Source organism: Scomber scombrus, chromosome 19 (assembly GCF_963691925.1).
Source record: "Scomber scombrus chromosome 19, fScoSco1.1, whole genome shotgun sequence".
Classification (NCBI taxonomy): Eukaryota; Metazoa; Chordata; class Actinopteri; order Scombriformes; family Scombridae; genus Scomber; species Scomber scombrus.
In genome coordinates this window covers 5,157,639-5,175,467 of record NC_084988.1, presented here as the reverse complement: position 1 = coordinate 5,175,467, position 17,829 = coordinate 5,157,639, and the positions used below count along the sequence as shown (strand labels likewise).

At 40.7% G+C, this 17,829-nt stretch overlaps 1 protein-coding gene across 1 annotated transcript; it reads right to left on the bottom strand.

Annotated features, from left to right (window-relative positions):
* Positions 1-12: 12 nt before the first annotated feature.
* znf106a (zinc finger protein 106a) lies at positions 13-17,084 on the bottom strand. Its single transcript, XM_062440975.1, has 23 exons — positions 17,017-17,084; positions 14,278-14,360; positions 13,664-13,725; positions 11,845-12,039; positions 8,425-10,365; positions 7,874-8,336; positions 7,686-7,755; positions 7,292-7,446; positions 7,005-7,065; positions 6,415-6,714; positions 5,825-6,303; positions 5,514-5,689; positions 5,077-5,114; positions 4,144-4,289; positions 3,875-4,009; positions 3,594-3,710; positions 3,180-3,371; positions 2,750-2,812; positions 2,441-2,560; positions 2,220-2,291; positions 1,979-2,050; positions 626-772; positions 13-518 (listed from the first exon to the last, which is right to left on the bottom strand). The coding sequence occupies exons 1-23, from the start codon at positions 17,045-17,047 to the stop codon at positions 465-467; spliced, it is 5,172 nt and encodes a 1,723-aa protein (XP_062296959.1). The 5' UTR covers positions 17,048-17,084; the 3' UTR covers positions 13-464.
* Between the last annotated feature and the right edge of the window lie 745 nt (positions 17,085-17,829).

Here is a 17,829-nt window from a genome sequence, read left to right as displayed (position 1 = left end):
AATGACTATTGGTTTGTTTTTTTTGTACTTGCAGATTCAACAGAAAGCATAACGTTCTCCTCTGATCCCGGCAACACTGAAGTTTCTTTGAATAAACATGAGTCACGTTTATCTTTGTCTTATTTTGGTCAGTGAAAACAGGAACTGCAGTGTTCATGGTCAGACAGAAAGAGAGGGTGTCGTGTTTGTAGAACGTAAAAAAAAAAGAAAAGAAAAAACACAACAACAACGACAACAGCACAACCAACCCTCCTCTCATGATTGTATTATGGTTGGATTCCAACACCGAACATAAAGGATGGAGTCGTCAAGACGCCACTCATCAGGCTCGACGGGAGCTCTGGTAAGTTATAAGTGGGTCCCAAAAAGATCCCCCCCAATATGGGAGGTTAACAAGGGGGGGGAGTAAAGGTAACAAGAAAGGGAGGGAAGAGCTCGGTGGGGAAACGATATTCCCGCCGGCCTTAAGGCTCCAGTTCAGTCTCCTCAGCGTGTTTCTGCATGTGCACGGGCATCCCCTGCAAAAAGACAAAAGAAGAAGAAAGACAAATTAAATAAAACTCCAAACTAAATATTAATAGACTGCTCCAGAGGAAAATTCAGGAGTAAAAAAAATATATTATACCTGCTTGGAGCCGTTACGTGCGCAGAAAAACTCTTCACAGTTTTTCCAGCGGCACTTGAGCGTTTGGACGTTGGGGCAGGTGTGGTCGTTGATCAGGTGCTGATGCAGATGCTCCATTAACCCGAACACCAACGAACAGCTGTTCCACTGTTAAACGCAAAACACCATTAACCTAACTCATTTTTATTATCTATTCATCTGCAGGTTGTTCTCTTGATTATTTGTAGAGCTGGAAAGATTAACCAATTAGTCAATGGAGAAAAAGAAAAAAAAAAGATTGTAGCTACTCAAATGTGAGGATTTGACGTTTTTTATGTCCTATAAATATCTTTGGATTTTGGGCAGCTGTTCGGATAAAACAATACATTTGAACACATCATTTTAATGATTTTACACTATTTTCTGATGTATTTTATAGACAAAACAATTAATTAAGAATGAAAATAATAGTTACTTGCAGCCCTTATTATTTATTAAAACATTTGGTCAATAAACTAACAGAAAGTGTCCTTTACATCTTCCCAAATTGGTCATTTGACACACTCCACAAGCTTTTTGTGAATCCAAAAGTACTCACTTTACTATATTAGGAAAAGAAGAAAGAGGAAAATAATCACATTTGAGAAGCTGGAGCTAAAGAAAAGTTGATGTTTTTATTGAAAAGTAACAAACAAACAAACAAATAAAACAAAACAATTGAGAGAATAATTATCACAAATGGAGTGATAAATGATTTGGCTGATCATTTCAGCTCCAGTAGACTGTAGAAATGGTTCTCAAAGAAAAGGTTAGGACACTCAAACTGGTCAGAAGATGATAAACAGGACTGTAAATCAGGAAAAACTATTTCTACTTAACAATATGATGTACATTTATTTGCTGGTATGTTCCTCTAGCCTTTGCTGGGCTGATTAATTGTGATTTCTTCAGGCCTTTAAAATTATTCTCTGTGACATTGCTTCATTTTAAGCTTAGAAAGTTGAGAACCACTGCTCTACAGTGATGTTTATGCTGTGATATTAAAAGTTAATACCACCTTTAACACTATTAATAAACACCAACTGACTACTGACTTTTTTAGCTGCAGAGCTGACACCACTTCACGGCAAATTTTGGTTGCAGAAAAAAATGTCAATGTTCAACAATCTAAAAAAAGTGTTTTCGTTGTGCTTTAAAATGACAATAAAGTGCTTGAACTTGCAAACATCAGTGTGAAAAATCCAATTTCTCCGATTAAAGTGAGTCTCACACACCCGAGTGAAATCCAGCCACCAGGGTGTGTTGAGTATCATTTTCTTACTTTACAACACCCGCACAAACTCTTGATCAGCAACACATGCATTCTCCTCTTACCCAGCAGCGGTAGTTCTGCATCAGGTTGAGCTTGACGGCCTGCACGCTGCCATCGTAACAGCCTGTGTAGATCTAAAAAAAAAAAAGAGCATAAACACACAGATCATGACTCATGTTTGGTCTTTAAACATGACTTACTTAACAATAAATATGAGAGCAAATAAAGAGTTTATTCTTTAATGGGTTACAGGCAGGACGTATGATGAGTGTTTCCAGTGTGTCCAGTAAGCAGGTGACTCACCATGTTCTTGTGGATGGCCAAACACATCACCATGTCCTTGTGTCCTCCGTAGACCTGCAGCTGCTCATGGGACTGAGGAGGGAGAGAAAAAATTATTTCAGAGGTTCTTGCTGAAAATAATGTCATGAATAATGCGTCAATAATGCCACATTTCAACCACGTCGTCTGGTGTCAGGTGGAGTCTGTCAGTGTGCAGAGACAGATGGTCTGAGGAGACAAACCTGCAGATCGAAGACTCGGACCAGCTTGTCGAGGCAGGCGGTCACCATCACCTTCCCCAGGATGGCCACCACAGTGACAGCATGACTGTGGCCCTTATAGACCCGCACCAGCTCTCCTGTCTGTACAGTTAGAGGAAACAAAGTGTGACGTCAAGAGGAATATCATTTTAGATAATACAGGTACTTTAAATAAATGTAACTCTAACCTTAAAAAAAGTATAGTATAGTATAGTATAGTATAGTATAGTATAGTACAGTATAGTATAGTCAAATCCTGTTATGTGAGACGAGGTGAACAGTTTGACTTACATGGATGTTGTGTGCATGGACGCATTGATCACTGGAGCCACTAAACACCAGATCATTGACCACCTGAGAGAAAAGGACAGAGATATTGTCAAAAACTGCAAAACTGTTAATGCAACACTGCACTCAGAAAATGTAAAAAAGAGGGAGAAACTGATTAATAAAAAAGTAATTAACATTCAATTATTATAACAGATAACAACATTTCTTTAAAGTTGTATTTTAAAAAAATCTTGTTATGATTCTGTGGAAAAAGTAACACCATTAAGTTGTTTATTCCTTTCCTTTAAAATGCTTATAAAACATTACAGGATATAAAACGCATCAGAACTTGTTTGCGCTTGTTTCTTTCTATCAGTGGTTTTTTTTTCTCATTGAGAAAGTGTTCTTTTTTAAGTCAAGAGATGTGGAGAGACGTCCAGACATCACCTACCTTCATGCAGAGCACAGTCTTGGTGTGTCCCTCCAGTGTGCGCAGCAGGAGTCCGTTCTTGGCGTCTCTCACGCTGATGGTGCTGTCGTAGGAGCCGACCAGCAGGATCCTTCGGGCTCCCTCCTGTGACGAGGCCAGACAGCTCACGGCCCGCGGCCCGTGACACTCGAACACATCCATCTGCTTGTTTGTCTAAACCAACAAAGAATAAAAAAATTAAATGAAATCGTCTGCAAAGAATAATCAATCTAGAGCTGCAATGATCACATGATTGGTTGTAACTGACATGAAATTAATCAGCAACTATTTTGATAACTATAGTATCTGCTTGAATTTTTGAAGAAAAATGCCAAAATTCCATCTTCTCTAATTAGAATTTTGCCATTGCATGTCGCTGCATGCTGCATTTCTCACCTTAAGGTTAAAGGTCACCACGGTGCCGTTAGCCAAACCAGCGTATAAAATCTTCCAGCGGCTGTGGAGGCAGATGACTCGGTCTGACATAGAGAACTGCTGCTCGAGTTCTCCTGTCTGTGGACATGAGGGATCATCAAACTGAGTCAGAATCATACAAACTTCATAAAATGAATGCTTTTAGTTGGTTTTTTTAAAGTTGTATCCAAACCGATTCATTTGTGGAATACTGTAAATATAATTATGAGTCAATTTATATAAAAGCAGACGTGTGTTTTTACCTTGAGATTGTAGCAGCGGATGGTCTGGTCACTGGAGCCAGAGTACAGGCGGTGATGCAGGCAGGGAGCAGCGGACACAAACAAGCAGTTCACTTTAGAGCTGTGGCCCTCAAACACAGCTACGCATTTATGGCTCTGCAACAGGAACAACAAAAGATAAAATAAGATTATCCTGATGTTGCATTCATTGACATAAACATTTAAAATACGTATTAATGCAGTTGTGGATCCAACAAGACAAAAAGCAGCAGAGCTTCGTTAACACCCACCACCAGGTCGAAGGCTTTGACGGTGCGGTCTCCAGAGCACGTGTACAGCAGTCCATTGTGGATCTGCATGGCGTTCACCGCCTCCTGGTGGCCATCAAATGCTCCCTCGGTGGGAATATCGTCCTCACCGTGGTCAGAAGATGCATCTGAGAGACACAAAAATACTTAAAATGAGCTTTAACATTAACATGCAATCAAATTTGTTCATTACTTTTCGTGTGAATTTACTCAAAATACTATAAGCTCAATTTAAAGAGGATTATTATCTACTAAATGACAACAATCTATATATAGCTGGTGGTTTCTAATCTCTATAGAAATTCAAAACCTTCCTCACTTCCCAAACAACTGTACTTGGTATAAAATTCAATTTTACAGGATCTATAAAAAAAATGTCCCCAGAAAACTTTACAATCAATCATTTAATAAAAATACGCTGGAATGGTTTTTTTCTCCGAAATGGTGATCCGGGCAGGAACATTTAAAGGAGGTGTAAACCAGCGCTCAATATGCGACAGGTTAAATATACACATTCTCAGAAAGCTGCGCCCGTTCATCACTGTCAGCTAACAGCTCTATGAATATCTTGCCCATAAAAAGTAATTTGGGCACTACAGAATCTATTTTAGCTTGGTCACAGAGTATGACATTTCTAATTCTGGCTGCTCAGTTTGTGATAGGATTTTATGTTTGGTCATGTATTCAAACTTAAGACAATCAGTAGGGTCCAAATATGCTGGTAAAAAAGTAAATGCTAAATGATTGTAATAATCAATACATGATAAAAACATACAAGAAAATGCCTTTAGAAACATAACTTCCTGTGCACCAGAAAGATGAGTGATAAAACAAATACCAAGTGTCACTGCAGCAGCAGGAATTTCAAGTTATCAAATAACTTTTATAAGTTAGTAACGGCATAAACAAACATACCTGATGAGGCCTTTGTTATCTTTGGCAGTGGCGCTTCACTGTAGGGAGAAAAAGGGTGGAAAAAACAATCTTTAATATATAATTATCAGTGATTATATCATCATAGCTAGTCTCTAACAGACTGTGTAAGGTTCTGGTAAAATGTTCATGTTCACTATCATTCAGTCATAGTGAGTGACATGACTTCTGATCTTCTACTTGATGCATCTCATGATTTTGGAGGAGTGAACTGTAAATGACAGTTAATAGTCTCTATTATAAATGTGTGTTTTTCTCACCTGTAAACACCTCTGAGAGAAACTGGGAGCAGTTGGATAACATACTATTTAGTTTTTATACATTTGATTGTAAAATCTAAAATAATTGTTTATCTTCATCTATAACTGTTAAATGAATAAAAAACGCCTGAAAGGTTGCCAACACAAAAAAAGTCTCACCTCTCAGAGGATTTACATATGTCCATGTCACTGGTGGAAGTGACTTCATTGCAGGCCAGGCTCAGTGGCTCAGGTCTGGAGGAGTCTGGGACCTGGACGTGGGTCTGCTGACAGGCTGCAGTGATCTCCATGCTGTCCTCTGAATCTAAGGTCATCGTCAGCTCCGCGGGGGCCACCTGAGGAAGCACCATCTGTTTGAGAGACTCTGTGTCTAATCTCTTGAGCATGACGGCTGGAAACAGCCGCATAGAGACCTCTTTCCCCCCCTCCATGGTCATAGCACTCTCTCTAGACAGAGTGGAGGTACTGACCTGAGAGCCACCACTGGGTCTCCGGCGCGTTTTAAGCCATCTCGGCCGGGAAGCCTCCGTATCCACCTCGGTGTCACTGCTTTCAGGCTGCTCCGTCCCTTGAGCTTTCTTCAACACCTTCCTCTTTTTTAGCTTCCTTACTCGCTTGCCGCTCCTCATTTCGGAGGGAGAGGCCGGCATGTTCAGGACCGAAGGCACCGAGGGGGTTTCAAAGGACTGTGTGGTTGAACACTCGCCAACACTTCCCACCTCAGAGCTCCTCCTGCTGGCTGAGAGAAGCTTTAGGGAGATCTTGGAGTCCTGTAAACTGGCGAGACAGTTCGGTGTTGCCGGTGTGGCTTTTTCAGTTGTCTCAGCCAGTCCTGACAAGCTCTCTTTGCTGTCTACATGCTCTCCAAAGCTCTCCCGCTCATGTTGTCTGTTAGCTTGGTACCACTCTGGGTTTCTTTCAGGAGATAGCTGCGAGTCAAGGATGGGGTCTGTAAATTATAAAGAAAAATGAACAAAAGTGAAGACATTGGTGGTACTGTTAACAAGTGGTTGGCAAAGGGCGCTTTAATAAACTCAATCTGTGTATTGAATAACGTTACCTGGTGGAGACGCTGCAACAGGAGCGACGGGCAGCTCTAGGGTGGTGCTGTGAGCGCAGTAGGTCGTGTTTTCTACGGGGTCCAGCTCTGAGCTGACATGGACAGGAGACTGGGGCTCCTGCTTGATTACTACAGGCATGAAGGGAAGGCTGGAGGAGGGAGGGGAGGCACGCTGGACAGTCTGAGTAGGACTGAGGCCAGCAGCAGTGTCCGTAACAGAGGAAGGCATGTATGACTCTGATTCCACTGCGTCCATCTTTTCTTCTTTTAATTTGAGCAAAGGTGCTACCTCTAAACTACCTGCGTAAGAAGAAATCACACAACAAAAGGCTCATTTCATGTCAGTTTGGCTTACTGCACTCTTACCGTTATACATACATCATGTACTGAACTATGTGTGTAATGATTACTACAATTATTACAACTAGGGTTAGGACAAATTGGTTCCAGTATAAATTGGTTCATATAATTATTCTAATTAGTATCAACTGCACATTAACCTCAATTGTAGTTGTGAGTGGTAAAAAAGACCATTTATTGTATTAATTGAAAAACAATTACATGTCTTTCATAATAAAACATGTCCTTACCTTGCATCCCTTTTAATAAGTCGATGCGTTTGTTTCTTAGTGTGCTCATCTCTGTAGTCATCTGAAAAAGACAAAGCCATATAAAAGCCATCAGGAAGTGAATATTACTGCTTGCAATTGAGCACTATTAGCTTATTATCATATTATTGACATTTGCACAAAAACCAAGAAAACTAAGTAGCCTAAAGGTAATAAATGACTAAAATTCCAGTTTCTTATACACCTGGAATCAAAATAACAAGTGTGGAGTTACACGTGTGCCTTCATATCGTTGTTTGCAGACCTACCTGCTGTTTTACCACCATGAGTCGCTGCACCTCTATGTAGGCGGCCTCCAATGCAGCCCGGGCTTGGATCAGGTTGGTGTCCACAGTCTGCAGGGAGCGACTCAGCTCATCCTCACGCAGAGACACAGCCAGCAGCTGGTCAATATGAAAACGCTCTGCACCAAACCCAAAACATATGAATGAAAACTCAGCAGCTGAATTAAGACACAGCTGCAGATTTTAGTGCCATTTGGGGACTTCCATTCTAACATTTAACAATTTTTATGGGATCTCCTGGACACATTTCTTGGTAAAAGCAGCCAAAAAAGTGACTCGTCTAGAACCTGTATTTGTCTTTAAATAAATGAATCACTGCGACATCTTTAATTTCACATTTTCACATTTAAATACTGACCTCTTTTGGATTTGATCTTCCTTCTTTTGTTATTGTGTTCCAAGCAAGACGTCTCGGGGCTTGGGACATCCTGACAGGCAAAAAAGAAGAGAGTCAAAATTGTGCATTCTGCCAGTTCCTGTTTGCATAATACGAATAAAAATTGATCCCTCACACAGACTAGTTTTAACACAATTTCCTTTACTCACTGCAGCTCCTCTTCTCCTCTTCCCTGTTCCCTGACCGTCCAACATCTCCGTCCCCGAACTGCTGTCCCCGAGCACTGAGTCAGACCTCTGGAGAGCCTTCACCGCCCCTGTCGTTAATTTTTCTGGCTGCATCTGCGCTTTGGACACATAGTGACCAAGCATCTGCTCCATCTCTTGCTGACTGTTTTTCTCTTTGGCGAATAATGATTTGGGAGACATTAAGGATCCCTGTTGCTCTGAGCTGAGGCTTTCTCTTTGTGTCGTCTCCTTTGACAGGTGGGATGGAAACAAGGTGTGAGCGGATGCAGGAGCGAGGCTGCTCTCTGATAAGGAGCGTTTGCGGGAGGCGGCCTGGCCGGAAACGTCCATGAGTGACTCCCACTGGAAACCCTCCAGCAGAGGAATGTCATCTTCCTCCTGGCTTTGGTCCTCCTGGTCGTACGGCACCATCTCTATCCCGAACCTAGATGGAGATAAGACAGTAAGGGCATTAAGGAATTTATCACTGCATAAATTAACAAAAAATCTTAAATGTAAGCTTAATATTTCACCTCGGCATGCCTTTTCCTTTGTCTTGCTTCTTCCTGACCTCTTGGTAGACCTGTTCCCAGTTCACATTGCGTCGAGATCCAGAGGAGCTGATTAACTGCCGTACAGTTGGTTTGAGGCCCGAATCCTTCTCGGTGTCACTTCTCCGAGACTCGCTCACGTTACGGACTCGTCTAGCAAAGTTCAGATTGGGCTCGTGGCCACCTGCTTTGCTCTTGGAGCTGATGTGTTTGGTCAGGTCTCGTTTCAACACAGGGGGCAGATCGAGTTTGGATAGACTTGATGCGTTTGACCCCGAGACGGTTTGTGCTTCGTCACTTCTGGAGGCGTCACTCTCTGAACCGTGCCCTGCTTCGACAGCCTGCATGGCCTCACCCGGAGCCTCTGAGCAAGCTTCCTTCTCAGCGTTCTTCCTGTTCTCCTCCTCCTCCCTGCTGGAAGTTGCAGGCTCTAAGCTCTCTGAGGTGGAGGTGCTGACTTGCAGCGACTGGAGAAACTGGCTGCTGTCCGAAGACGACGGCAATGCAAGCTTTTCTTTCTCTTCTCCGTGAGGGGAGGGCCTGATTGAGTCGAGTAACGTTGGTTTAGCTGCATTCTGCCTGCAGCTGTTCTCTTTGTTCACACCGACCTGACTCTGTGCATGATCCCTCAGCTGCTCCTCCACAGCCTGCCGAGTCATTTCCAGCTTGTTGTTGATGGAGCTATCCAAAGAGCCCCTCTTTTCCAGAACGATCTCTCTGGCTTTCTTGAACGTTTCTGGGAGCTGCCGTTCTTGCCTTGACTGCAGCGGCCCAATAGAAGGGGCCCTGATTGCACTGTGCTTTGTGGGTGACTTTGATTGTGGATGCACCTGACTGGAGTTCTTACTGTGTGGAGCTCCACTGTTGAGACTAGGAACTGAGGAAAGCTTCTTATCTTCAAGCAGTGATGGTTTATTTGCCTTATGACTGGAGGAACCAGATGAAGAGTTCTGTTGGCCTTCTTTCAGAGTACTGCTGCTGCTTCTACTGCCGCTGCTACTCCTGTCTCTGGGCTTGTTTTTGGGACTCTTTTTAAGCTTCCCTTTCTCTTCCACACTTTGTCCACTAGAGGTCAATTGTCCTGGTTTCTGTTCAGGTCGGGAATGCCTGATAAAGGCACTGGTTTCTGGCGCTTTTTCCTGCTTCGGGGGTTTGGAAACTTTGGGATACTTCTCTGAGGAGTTTGAGTGGGTGTCTTTGTGGAGTACAGAATCAAAACCCTTCGTGACTGGATAGGGTGACCAGCGACACACTTTGTCCAGCTTTGGGTTGCTACCAAAGCTCTTTGAGCTCTTAGTGCTGTTGTGATCACATTCTGCATTTTGTTCCTCCCCTTTCTGAAGCTTATCGCCCTGCTGATCTCCCTGTCCACTGCCTGTATTTTGCAATTGTTTAACTGTATTGGTAAAAAAACTTGGTGGAGGTGGATACATGGGAGGTGGTCCCAGCATGCTCACAGGTCGGTTCCTTTGTGGGTACTGAGAAATATTGTTTCTGCCATAGATCCCATTACTGCTGCCTGCGTTGCTGAGCCAGGGCAGTCGACTTTGCTGACTGCCAGGAAATGCGCCCTGATACCACTGCTTATTGCCGAAAGCTCCCTGGTTGTGCAAGCTTCCACCCTGAAACTCTCCCGACGCCCATCTCTGAAAGTTAGGAGGCTCCTGAGCGTGCCAGGTGGCACTTTTTCCCTGTTGACTGTTGTGCCAGGGTCGTGCATCCCCTGGTCTGGCGCTATACCGGTTACCCCTGTACCAAGAGTTGTGCTGATTGGATCCACTGCACGCCTCTGATGGCTGCTGCCAGCCATTCTGGAGCCGGAAACGCTCTTTAGCTTCCTTTAGTCTCGTCTGAAACTGCTCCTTTTTCTTTCGCTCCTCTTCTTCTTGTGCACGTTTTGCAGCAGCAGCCTCCTTGTCTTTCCTGCAGACAAAAAGACTCATGAAATATTAAGCTTACATTTAAGATTTTTTGTTAATTTATGCAGTGATAAATTCCTTAGTGATTCATGCCCTAACAAGAAATGTCATTATAAAACCTAAAAAATTAACCCAACAAAAGACTCCTTTGGACTGGAAAATTGCATAAAAAGTATGATTCACACGCTTCAATTCTCTTAAAAAGACCAAGAGACCCTGGTCATCATGTGATGGATTGGATCACTACATGACCTACTGCATTGACCTGAAGAGGGAAATGATACGACATGTGACGAGCTAACAGCTGAACGCCAGCATTAGCCTGTAACAGTCTCAACACGTGTCACACTTTGCCAACTGCTCCACTCAGATATTTCTCTTCCAGTCACACAGCGAGGTCAATATTGTGTGTTTTCAGCCAAAAATGCACACAAACAGTGTTATTACAAGAGATGGCCTTTGGGGACTAATTAATTTCGAGGTTTATATTCTTAAAATCAAAGGAAAAATGCTTGTAATTTATTCGATAATTCAAAGCATCACAATTAAGGTTTCTTGGTTGTGTTTTGTAACTTGCAGAAGGCAGAATATATTCGAGGCCAGAGTGTGTCTAAACTTTGTGTGTGCGGTCATGTTTTTTTTTAGGCTCCAGTCCTGACATACGACCCCAGCCGCCACCCGAAGTGAAAGGCAGCAGCTAAAAGAGTACCGCTGAGCAGAATGCGACTATACATGGTTTATAAACACACCGTGTATATAAAGTGTTTACCTTTTTATTTGTGATTAAATTATAAAAATCAATAAAAACGGTGGACTGTAACTGAACAATTAAAGAAATATTGTACAATATTCCTTCCTGAAATTGATTTTTAAAAGCTAAAATTATTTCTTATAAGCTCCAGTCTTATAAACAAAACAAACAAACAAAAATAAACATACTCAAACCTCTACCAAACTTCTTATATGCGAGATAAAGAATTCAAAAAACATTTAATTAGGACTAAAAATACTCATATCAGATATCAGTCTGATACTGACTCAAATAGCTGAATCAGGTATCAGTGACGACGGGCTGATCTGGTATCAGATACTATTACTTTAATAAATAATCAGTTAATTTATATGTAGGTATTTATTTGTTAGATTTAGTTTAACAAAGTTAGAAAAAAAATGTTTAATTTAAGCTTGATTTAGCCTTACACATAAAAGGAAGATCCCAGTCTCTTCCACAGAGTGAGACATACAGCTTATTAATACTCGGCTGAAACCCTGAGGCAAGGTATCCGTATTGGGACTAAAAGAAGCAAGGTTGGTGAATCCCTAATTTAGACTAAATTTAGGTTTTTTTTAACTTGTTCTTCTTACAAAAATACACACACACATGCACACACATATTGTTGAAAAGCTGCAGACTTCACTGAACAACATACAACACCCACAAGTTATCACTTTACAGAAACTGCATTCAGAAGCAGCGTCTTACCGAATCTGTTCTTTCCTCCTCTCGATCAGCTCCACCAAAGCCTGGTCGAAGTAGTCCTCGTCGCGCTCGATCCCAGCGGGCTTTTGTTCCGCAGCCTCCACATTCTGCTTGTGCGTGGGACTGGAAATGTGGCTGGCATAATCTGTCAGGCTCACCACGGTTACCTTGCACACCCTGCACTCGTGTCCGCAGTCCCTGGGGAGGGAAGGCGAGAGCGGGCGTTCGATCATTCCTTCAGGCATGGTTCTTATGTAGTCTGGTTTGGTTTTGTTCCTGCCTGCAGAGCCTGCAATAATGCACTCTGGCTCTACTTTCTGTTACTTCAAAGTCTAAATAAAGTCAGGAGAGGAGAATACTCAACTTTCCTTGAAAAACAACTTGTCCAAATTCTCTATTTGTCACAGATCAGGAGGTAACTAACTTATAAATTTCTCTTGTTTATATTAAAATAAAAGTTAAACTCTTGAGCATCCTGATCGTATTATTCCTTTCTTCAGCAGGCCATAGATGGCAGGGTGAGGGCAGGAAGACCAGCTGTGCAAGCTAATCTAGTTGTTAAAATCCAGCCACCACAACCAGCCATGCAGCACGGCGCTGGGACTCTTGGAGGGGAGAGAGGCACGGTGCCCTCAGCCTAGTGCGCTGTCATGATGGTGTCCGCTGCACTCTGGGACCCTACAGAAGGCTATGTCTGTATTTGACTTCACACTTGCGCCCGAGAGCCAGGATCCAGCCCCCCTGTAGTCCGGCATGTGTTATTAAAACTGGTCTGTAGACCCTGCTGACCAATCCCAACCAAAGCCTGTGTAACTGGAGCCTCATGCAGCTGCTAACCGTCTCCACTTCAAAACCTCTCCCAAGTATGTTATCCTGTGACTCTGATATGGCCCCTGACTTCACTGGCTCCTTCTCAGTTTCTTTCTCCAATCTGTGTCATGGCATGCTGCCATTTACTGACTTCTCGTGCTAACTCTTTATCAATAAGATAGAGTTACCTTTTTTTCCCCGCTGAGTTATTTTCTCATCTGCAGTGGTGGAGTTAATGAAATCCCAATTAATAATTGCTGCAATTGCAATTTGTTAGTCAGCAATGCAGACTCAGCACAGACTTCTATCTAGCTATAGTTATTTATTAGTAAGTTATATGCTGTAAATCTTATTCTGTTTTTAGGAGGATGAATTGTCTGAGTTTTGAATGCTGACCTATGTCTAAGATGATTTTCTGAAACTGAATCTGAATGAATAAATGAAATTCCTTAATAATTCCTTCGAAAATGTATCCGACTATGATGACTGAACTGATGCATCCGTTGCACATCAAAGTTTGCAGGACGTCCCAGTAACATAGTACAGTAAGTACTCCGACCCAAGCCTGAATCAGAATTTGCTCTACACAAAAATGTTTCCAACTCAGGCCAAATACTTTTGGTAATCTACAGGAGAGTCACGAGATAGCCAGTTGGTTTCTATCGGTCATGCCTGTTGTTCCGGAGAGATTGTGTCTAAATATACATGCCACAGTTGAGACAGCTGCCCCTATATCAACTTGCCCAATGACTGTGATGAGCACGTGCCAACGTGAACACGTGCTTCATGACCCACATAGATAAGAGTAAAACTTTTATAATAAGATTAATAGTCCGATTTTTAAAAGTGTGTTGAACAAGATGCAGTTATACTCACAGTTATACTCACAACTCAGATTTCAAATTATGATTGTTATTTCTGTTATTTGGGAAAATAAACTTATTACACATTTTTTAATCTGGGATCAATATCTTCACTAATCTTAATTACAGCTGACTTTTCTGTTACTCACCGGCCTTTGAGCTTCTCCAGCTCACGGTGGTGCAACATACTTCTCATGTGCTCATCCATCTCCTGCAGACACACATTGCAATTAAAAGCTTTTCCTTTAAGTATCTGTGAACATGTACAGTGTAAATGCTTCAAGTTTCTACAATGAGTTATGTGATAGATGACACTTACTTGATGTCTAATTCAATTCAAATCAAAACATTTTATTTGTCCCAGAGGAGCAATTTGCAGAAGTAACACAATACAGGAAAATCTTAAAATATGTTAAATGCAAAAATGCCTGGACACATTATATTAATCATATAAGAATGATAACATTGCAATAACATATAAAGCAGTATAATGCAGCAAAATCCTGTATATGATATGTTAACAGTGATAATTATATGAAAATGATAATATATGTGCAATAAAAATATAGAGCAGTATAATGTTATGATATGTCATTTACAGCAATGCAGAACATAGGTGACAGAGACAGATACAGAGGATTATTGATGCCAAAGTGTAATAGGTTGTTAAATAAAGGTGGAATAAACCTAATATATCAATACAAAATCATGGTAATAATGTGCATTGTATTTACAGTGTGAATCATATTTAAGGCTGAATTACCTGCTTGGACACGTGAACCGTTTCACAGAGGATGCACTTTCTGTCTCTCGCCATTTTGACCGCAGGTGCAAATCCTCCCATAACTGTAAAATATAGAAAATGTATTTAAAATGAAATTACACATCACTTACAGCATAAGAAAAAAACGACAAAGTTCTGTGATATTATCATGAATTATACATTAGGGCTGCAACTAATGATTATTTTCATGATTGATTAATCTGTTAATCTTCATCTTGATTAACCAAATTGTTGTTTGGTCTTTAAAATGAAAGAAACTGGTGAAAAATGTCGATTACTGTTACCAAAAGCTGAAGATACAACCTAAAATCTTTTTTCCCCCTGTCCAACAGTCCACAACCCGGAGAAACTCAGTTTACTATCAAAGAGGATTAAAGAAACAAGACTATATTCAACTATTTAAAGCTGGAATGAGAGAATTTCCCTTTAAGACTATTATTAAAATAGTTGCCGATTAATTTCCTGTCATTCGATTAATTGACTAATCATTGCAGCTCAATTATAAATAGTATGATTCAACATCACTTGGATATGTTACTATGTACGTATGTTGTCTGAGCTTTTCTCTTAACAACCACACCTAACTATTCAACAACATGCCTCGATGCCACAGCCAAATGCCAGAAGAGAGTTCAACCTGGGCACTGGTCTAAATCCAGTCTGCTGATGGAGCAACTCTGCAGCCAGCAGCCGAGCCGTGGCAGCACCGGAGGCTATGTCTGGACTTGTTCAACGCTCACAAACGGGATGGAAAATTAACGCCGGACACAAGTCATCTGGTGAAGTTATGTCTGTGGGCGTTGGATTTTTCTACGCTGACCGCACATTAACAGGATGCTATAGATCATGCGGAGATGCTGATCTATTTTAAAATGTTCCTGGTTCATGAAATTTGGGGATGAATAAAAAGTTCACAGAGAAAGTTCAAAGACTCTCAGTTTCTAAATAATTACTGATACTGTTTAAAAGCAAAAAAAAGCAGAATGGAAACATCACTCCCATCTCTATTGTTGAGGTTTTGTATATTGAACTATAAAATCTAAAGTTAGACAGAGGGATGTCAGTGGGTGCAACCAGCCAGGTTTGGGTTTTGGGTTCATGTGAATGATATATAAAGATACATTTATAAAGAGGAAATACATCTTCACACTGAAAGAAGCTCTGGTGTGACTCTTTTTTTAAATAAATCTAATGTCAGGCACTCACACTTTGTCACTGTCACTTTGGCGTCTGAGTCCTTTAACTCTTATTTCTCTTGCCTTACTTGTGAGTCACTTTTTATGAAGCGGTCTGCCAAATAACAAAAAAGGAAAATGACTTATTTATCTACAGTATGTAATGTTTTTGGCCACATAGACACTTTTCAAGTATCAATCTAACAGGCAGCTTTTTCTAGCTCTAATCTGGCTGGTAGTTAAACTTGTCAAACAAAAATGGAAAAAATCTCGATTTCCAACAGCTAATATCCGACAAGGCTAAGCTGAGAATTTTGAGTGGGTAAGAAAAAGGGTGCAACACTTGTCCTGTTACAAAAATAGCCATTAAAATATTAAAACGTAATTTAAGTTGGCCTACATTGAATATAACACATAATTCATGATTCATGTATATAACTGTGTATAAAGACTGAGCCTGAGCTTTGTATCACCTTGATCTCATTATAGCCTTCACATCATACTTTGTAGACTTAATTAAAAACATATTTCTCAACATGAAGTGCTTCTTTTTCCATCTGCCTGAGCACAACTTTCCAACTTTCACCTTATAGAGTAACAAATCAGCACACTTTATTATAGCATAGAGTCTAATAATGACCCTTGGTAAGGTCTGGAGATCCCATTGTCCTCATTACTTAGGCCTATATTCTGTTTATGACTTGATGAAGCTCCTTACAATACCTCCATCACCACCAGTTCTCTATTTATAATATTAATATGATCCATGGGTCATATGCCCCCTCGCTCTCTGCTGCTGCTGGATCTCAAGGGGGGCAGTAGGGCAAACAGGACACTGTGTGAAACCTAATTTACTCCTGTTATGCATGATTTGCATGTGGTAAAATGTTTTAAAGTTGATCAGGGAGATTGCATTTGATTTAAACTACAAGATACAGCAATAAAAACATGTAAGCTATCTGGTCATAAACATGGCAGGATCAGCAAAGGACAACAAAACTATGCACATCCTGTTTAGCACGGACTTGTTATTGTAGGTTAGCCTGCTAATAGTTAGTCAAGGAGTTTATCATCACAAATCTACTATTAACATCTTGTGTTACTATCCAAATAAAGTTAGTCAGCTGGCACAACAAACAAATCTTTAATAATAGTTGTGTTGCAATCCAAATTACTACAACCAACTTTCTCCACTATTGTTAGCCTAGCTTTAGCTTAGCTCTTCAATTCGCTGAACATAAACATTAATTAGTGTGACAATATGTAAGAAAAGCTATAAAACTACATGAATCACAAGCTGGTAATGTTATACAAGCACCTCTAACACGGTTAACTTTGTCCTTAAGTGTTTAGCCAAGAGCTACAGACAGAAATTTAACATTAGCAAGTTAGCAGCAGCATGCTATCCATCGATAACAACAACAACAACGTACACAACACCAAAATGTAGTTAAATTAGTCACTAAATATGAAACTGTGAGGGAGTTAAAGCTACAACGTAATGTTCTTATGCATTGTAAACTGAGATATGAGTGTTTGCTACCTTTTATAAGAGCCGTGTGTGTGAACTTCATTTTCTCTCATCCACCGCTGAAGCTAACAGCAGCATCCTCCACCCCCACACTGAGACTGCGTTCAGGGGGCGTAGCTGTGTAGGAAAAACCGGACCTCCTGCTAAATGATAGGTGAGAGATACAGGTCGGTAGTTTATAGAATAGTGACACAAGTTAACTTAAGGTATGAGATGCATTTATTTGTTTGAGCAATGTAGTGTTGTATTCATATCTTACGCCCTTAAAAAAGTGTTTTGGATCAATTTCACGATCAATAACGTGAAAGCAGTGAGATTTACGAGGATGTAACTGGGTCCACAAACGTTACTGCACAATAGTAGTGGGAGAAGACCCCAAAAAGTACCACTTCTACTACTCAGTGGCGATTTTAGACCCTTTTAAGGGTCCACAGGGGCTCAAGCAAGCACTCCTACAAATAAATAAATAAATGAATAATTATTGTATTTTATTTCCATAAAAATTATTGTATACAACTTTGATTATTTTGCTAGCCTGTCTGTTAGAGATGGGACAAACACTTATGCTACAGGTTCAAATGGTTTTATTTTAACAGGTTTAATGTACTTTAGATAATTCTGTCATTAATATATAATCTTTCCCTCAGGGTTCATTAACTATCTTAGAGTCCTCTCTGTAGAAATCTGTCTTGTCTATCTTGTTTATTCTGAACCATTATTATTATTATACACTATAGTAGACCACTCTACTATGTATTAATATTTCTTGTTGTAACTTACATTATCCAGTGAAATGAGTAATTTAGCAGGGGGTTTGAACACTTG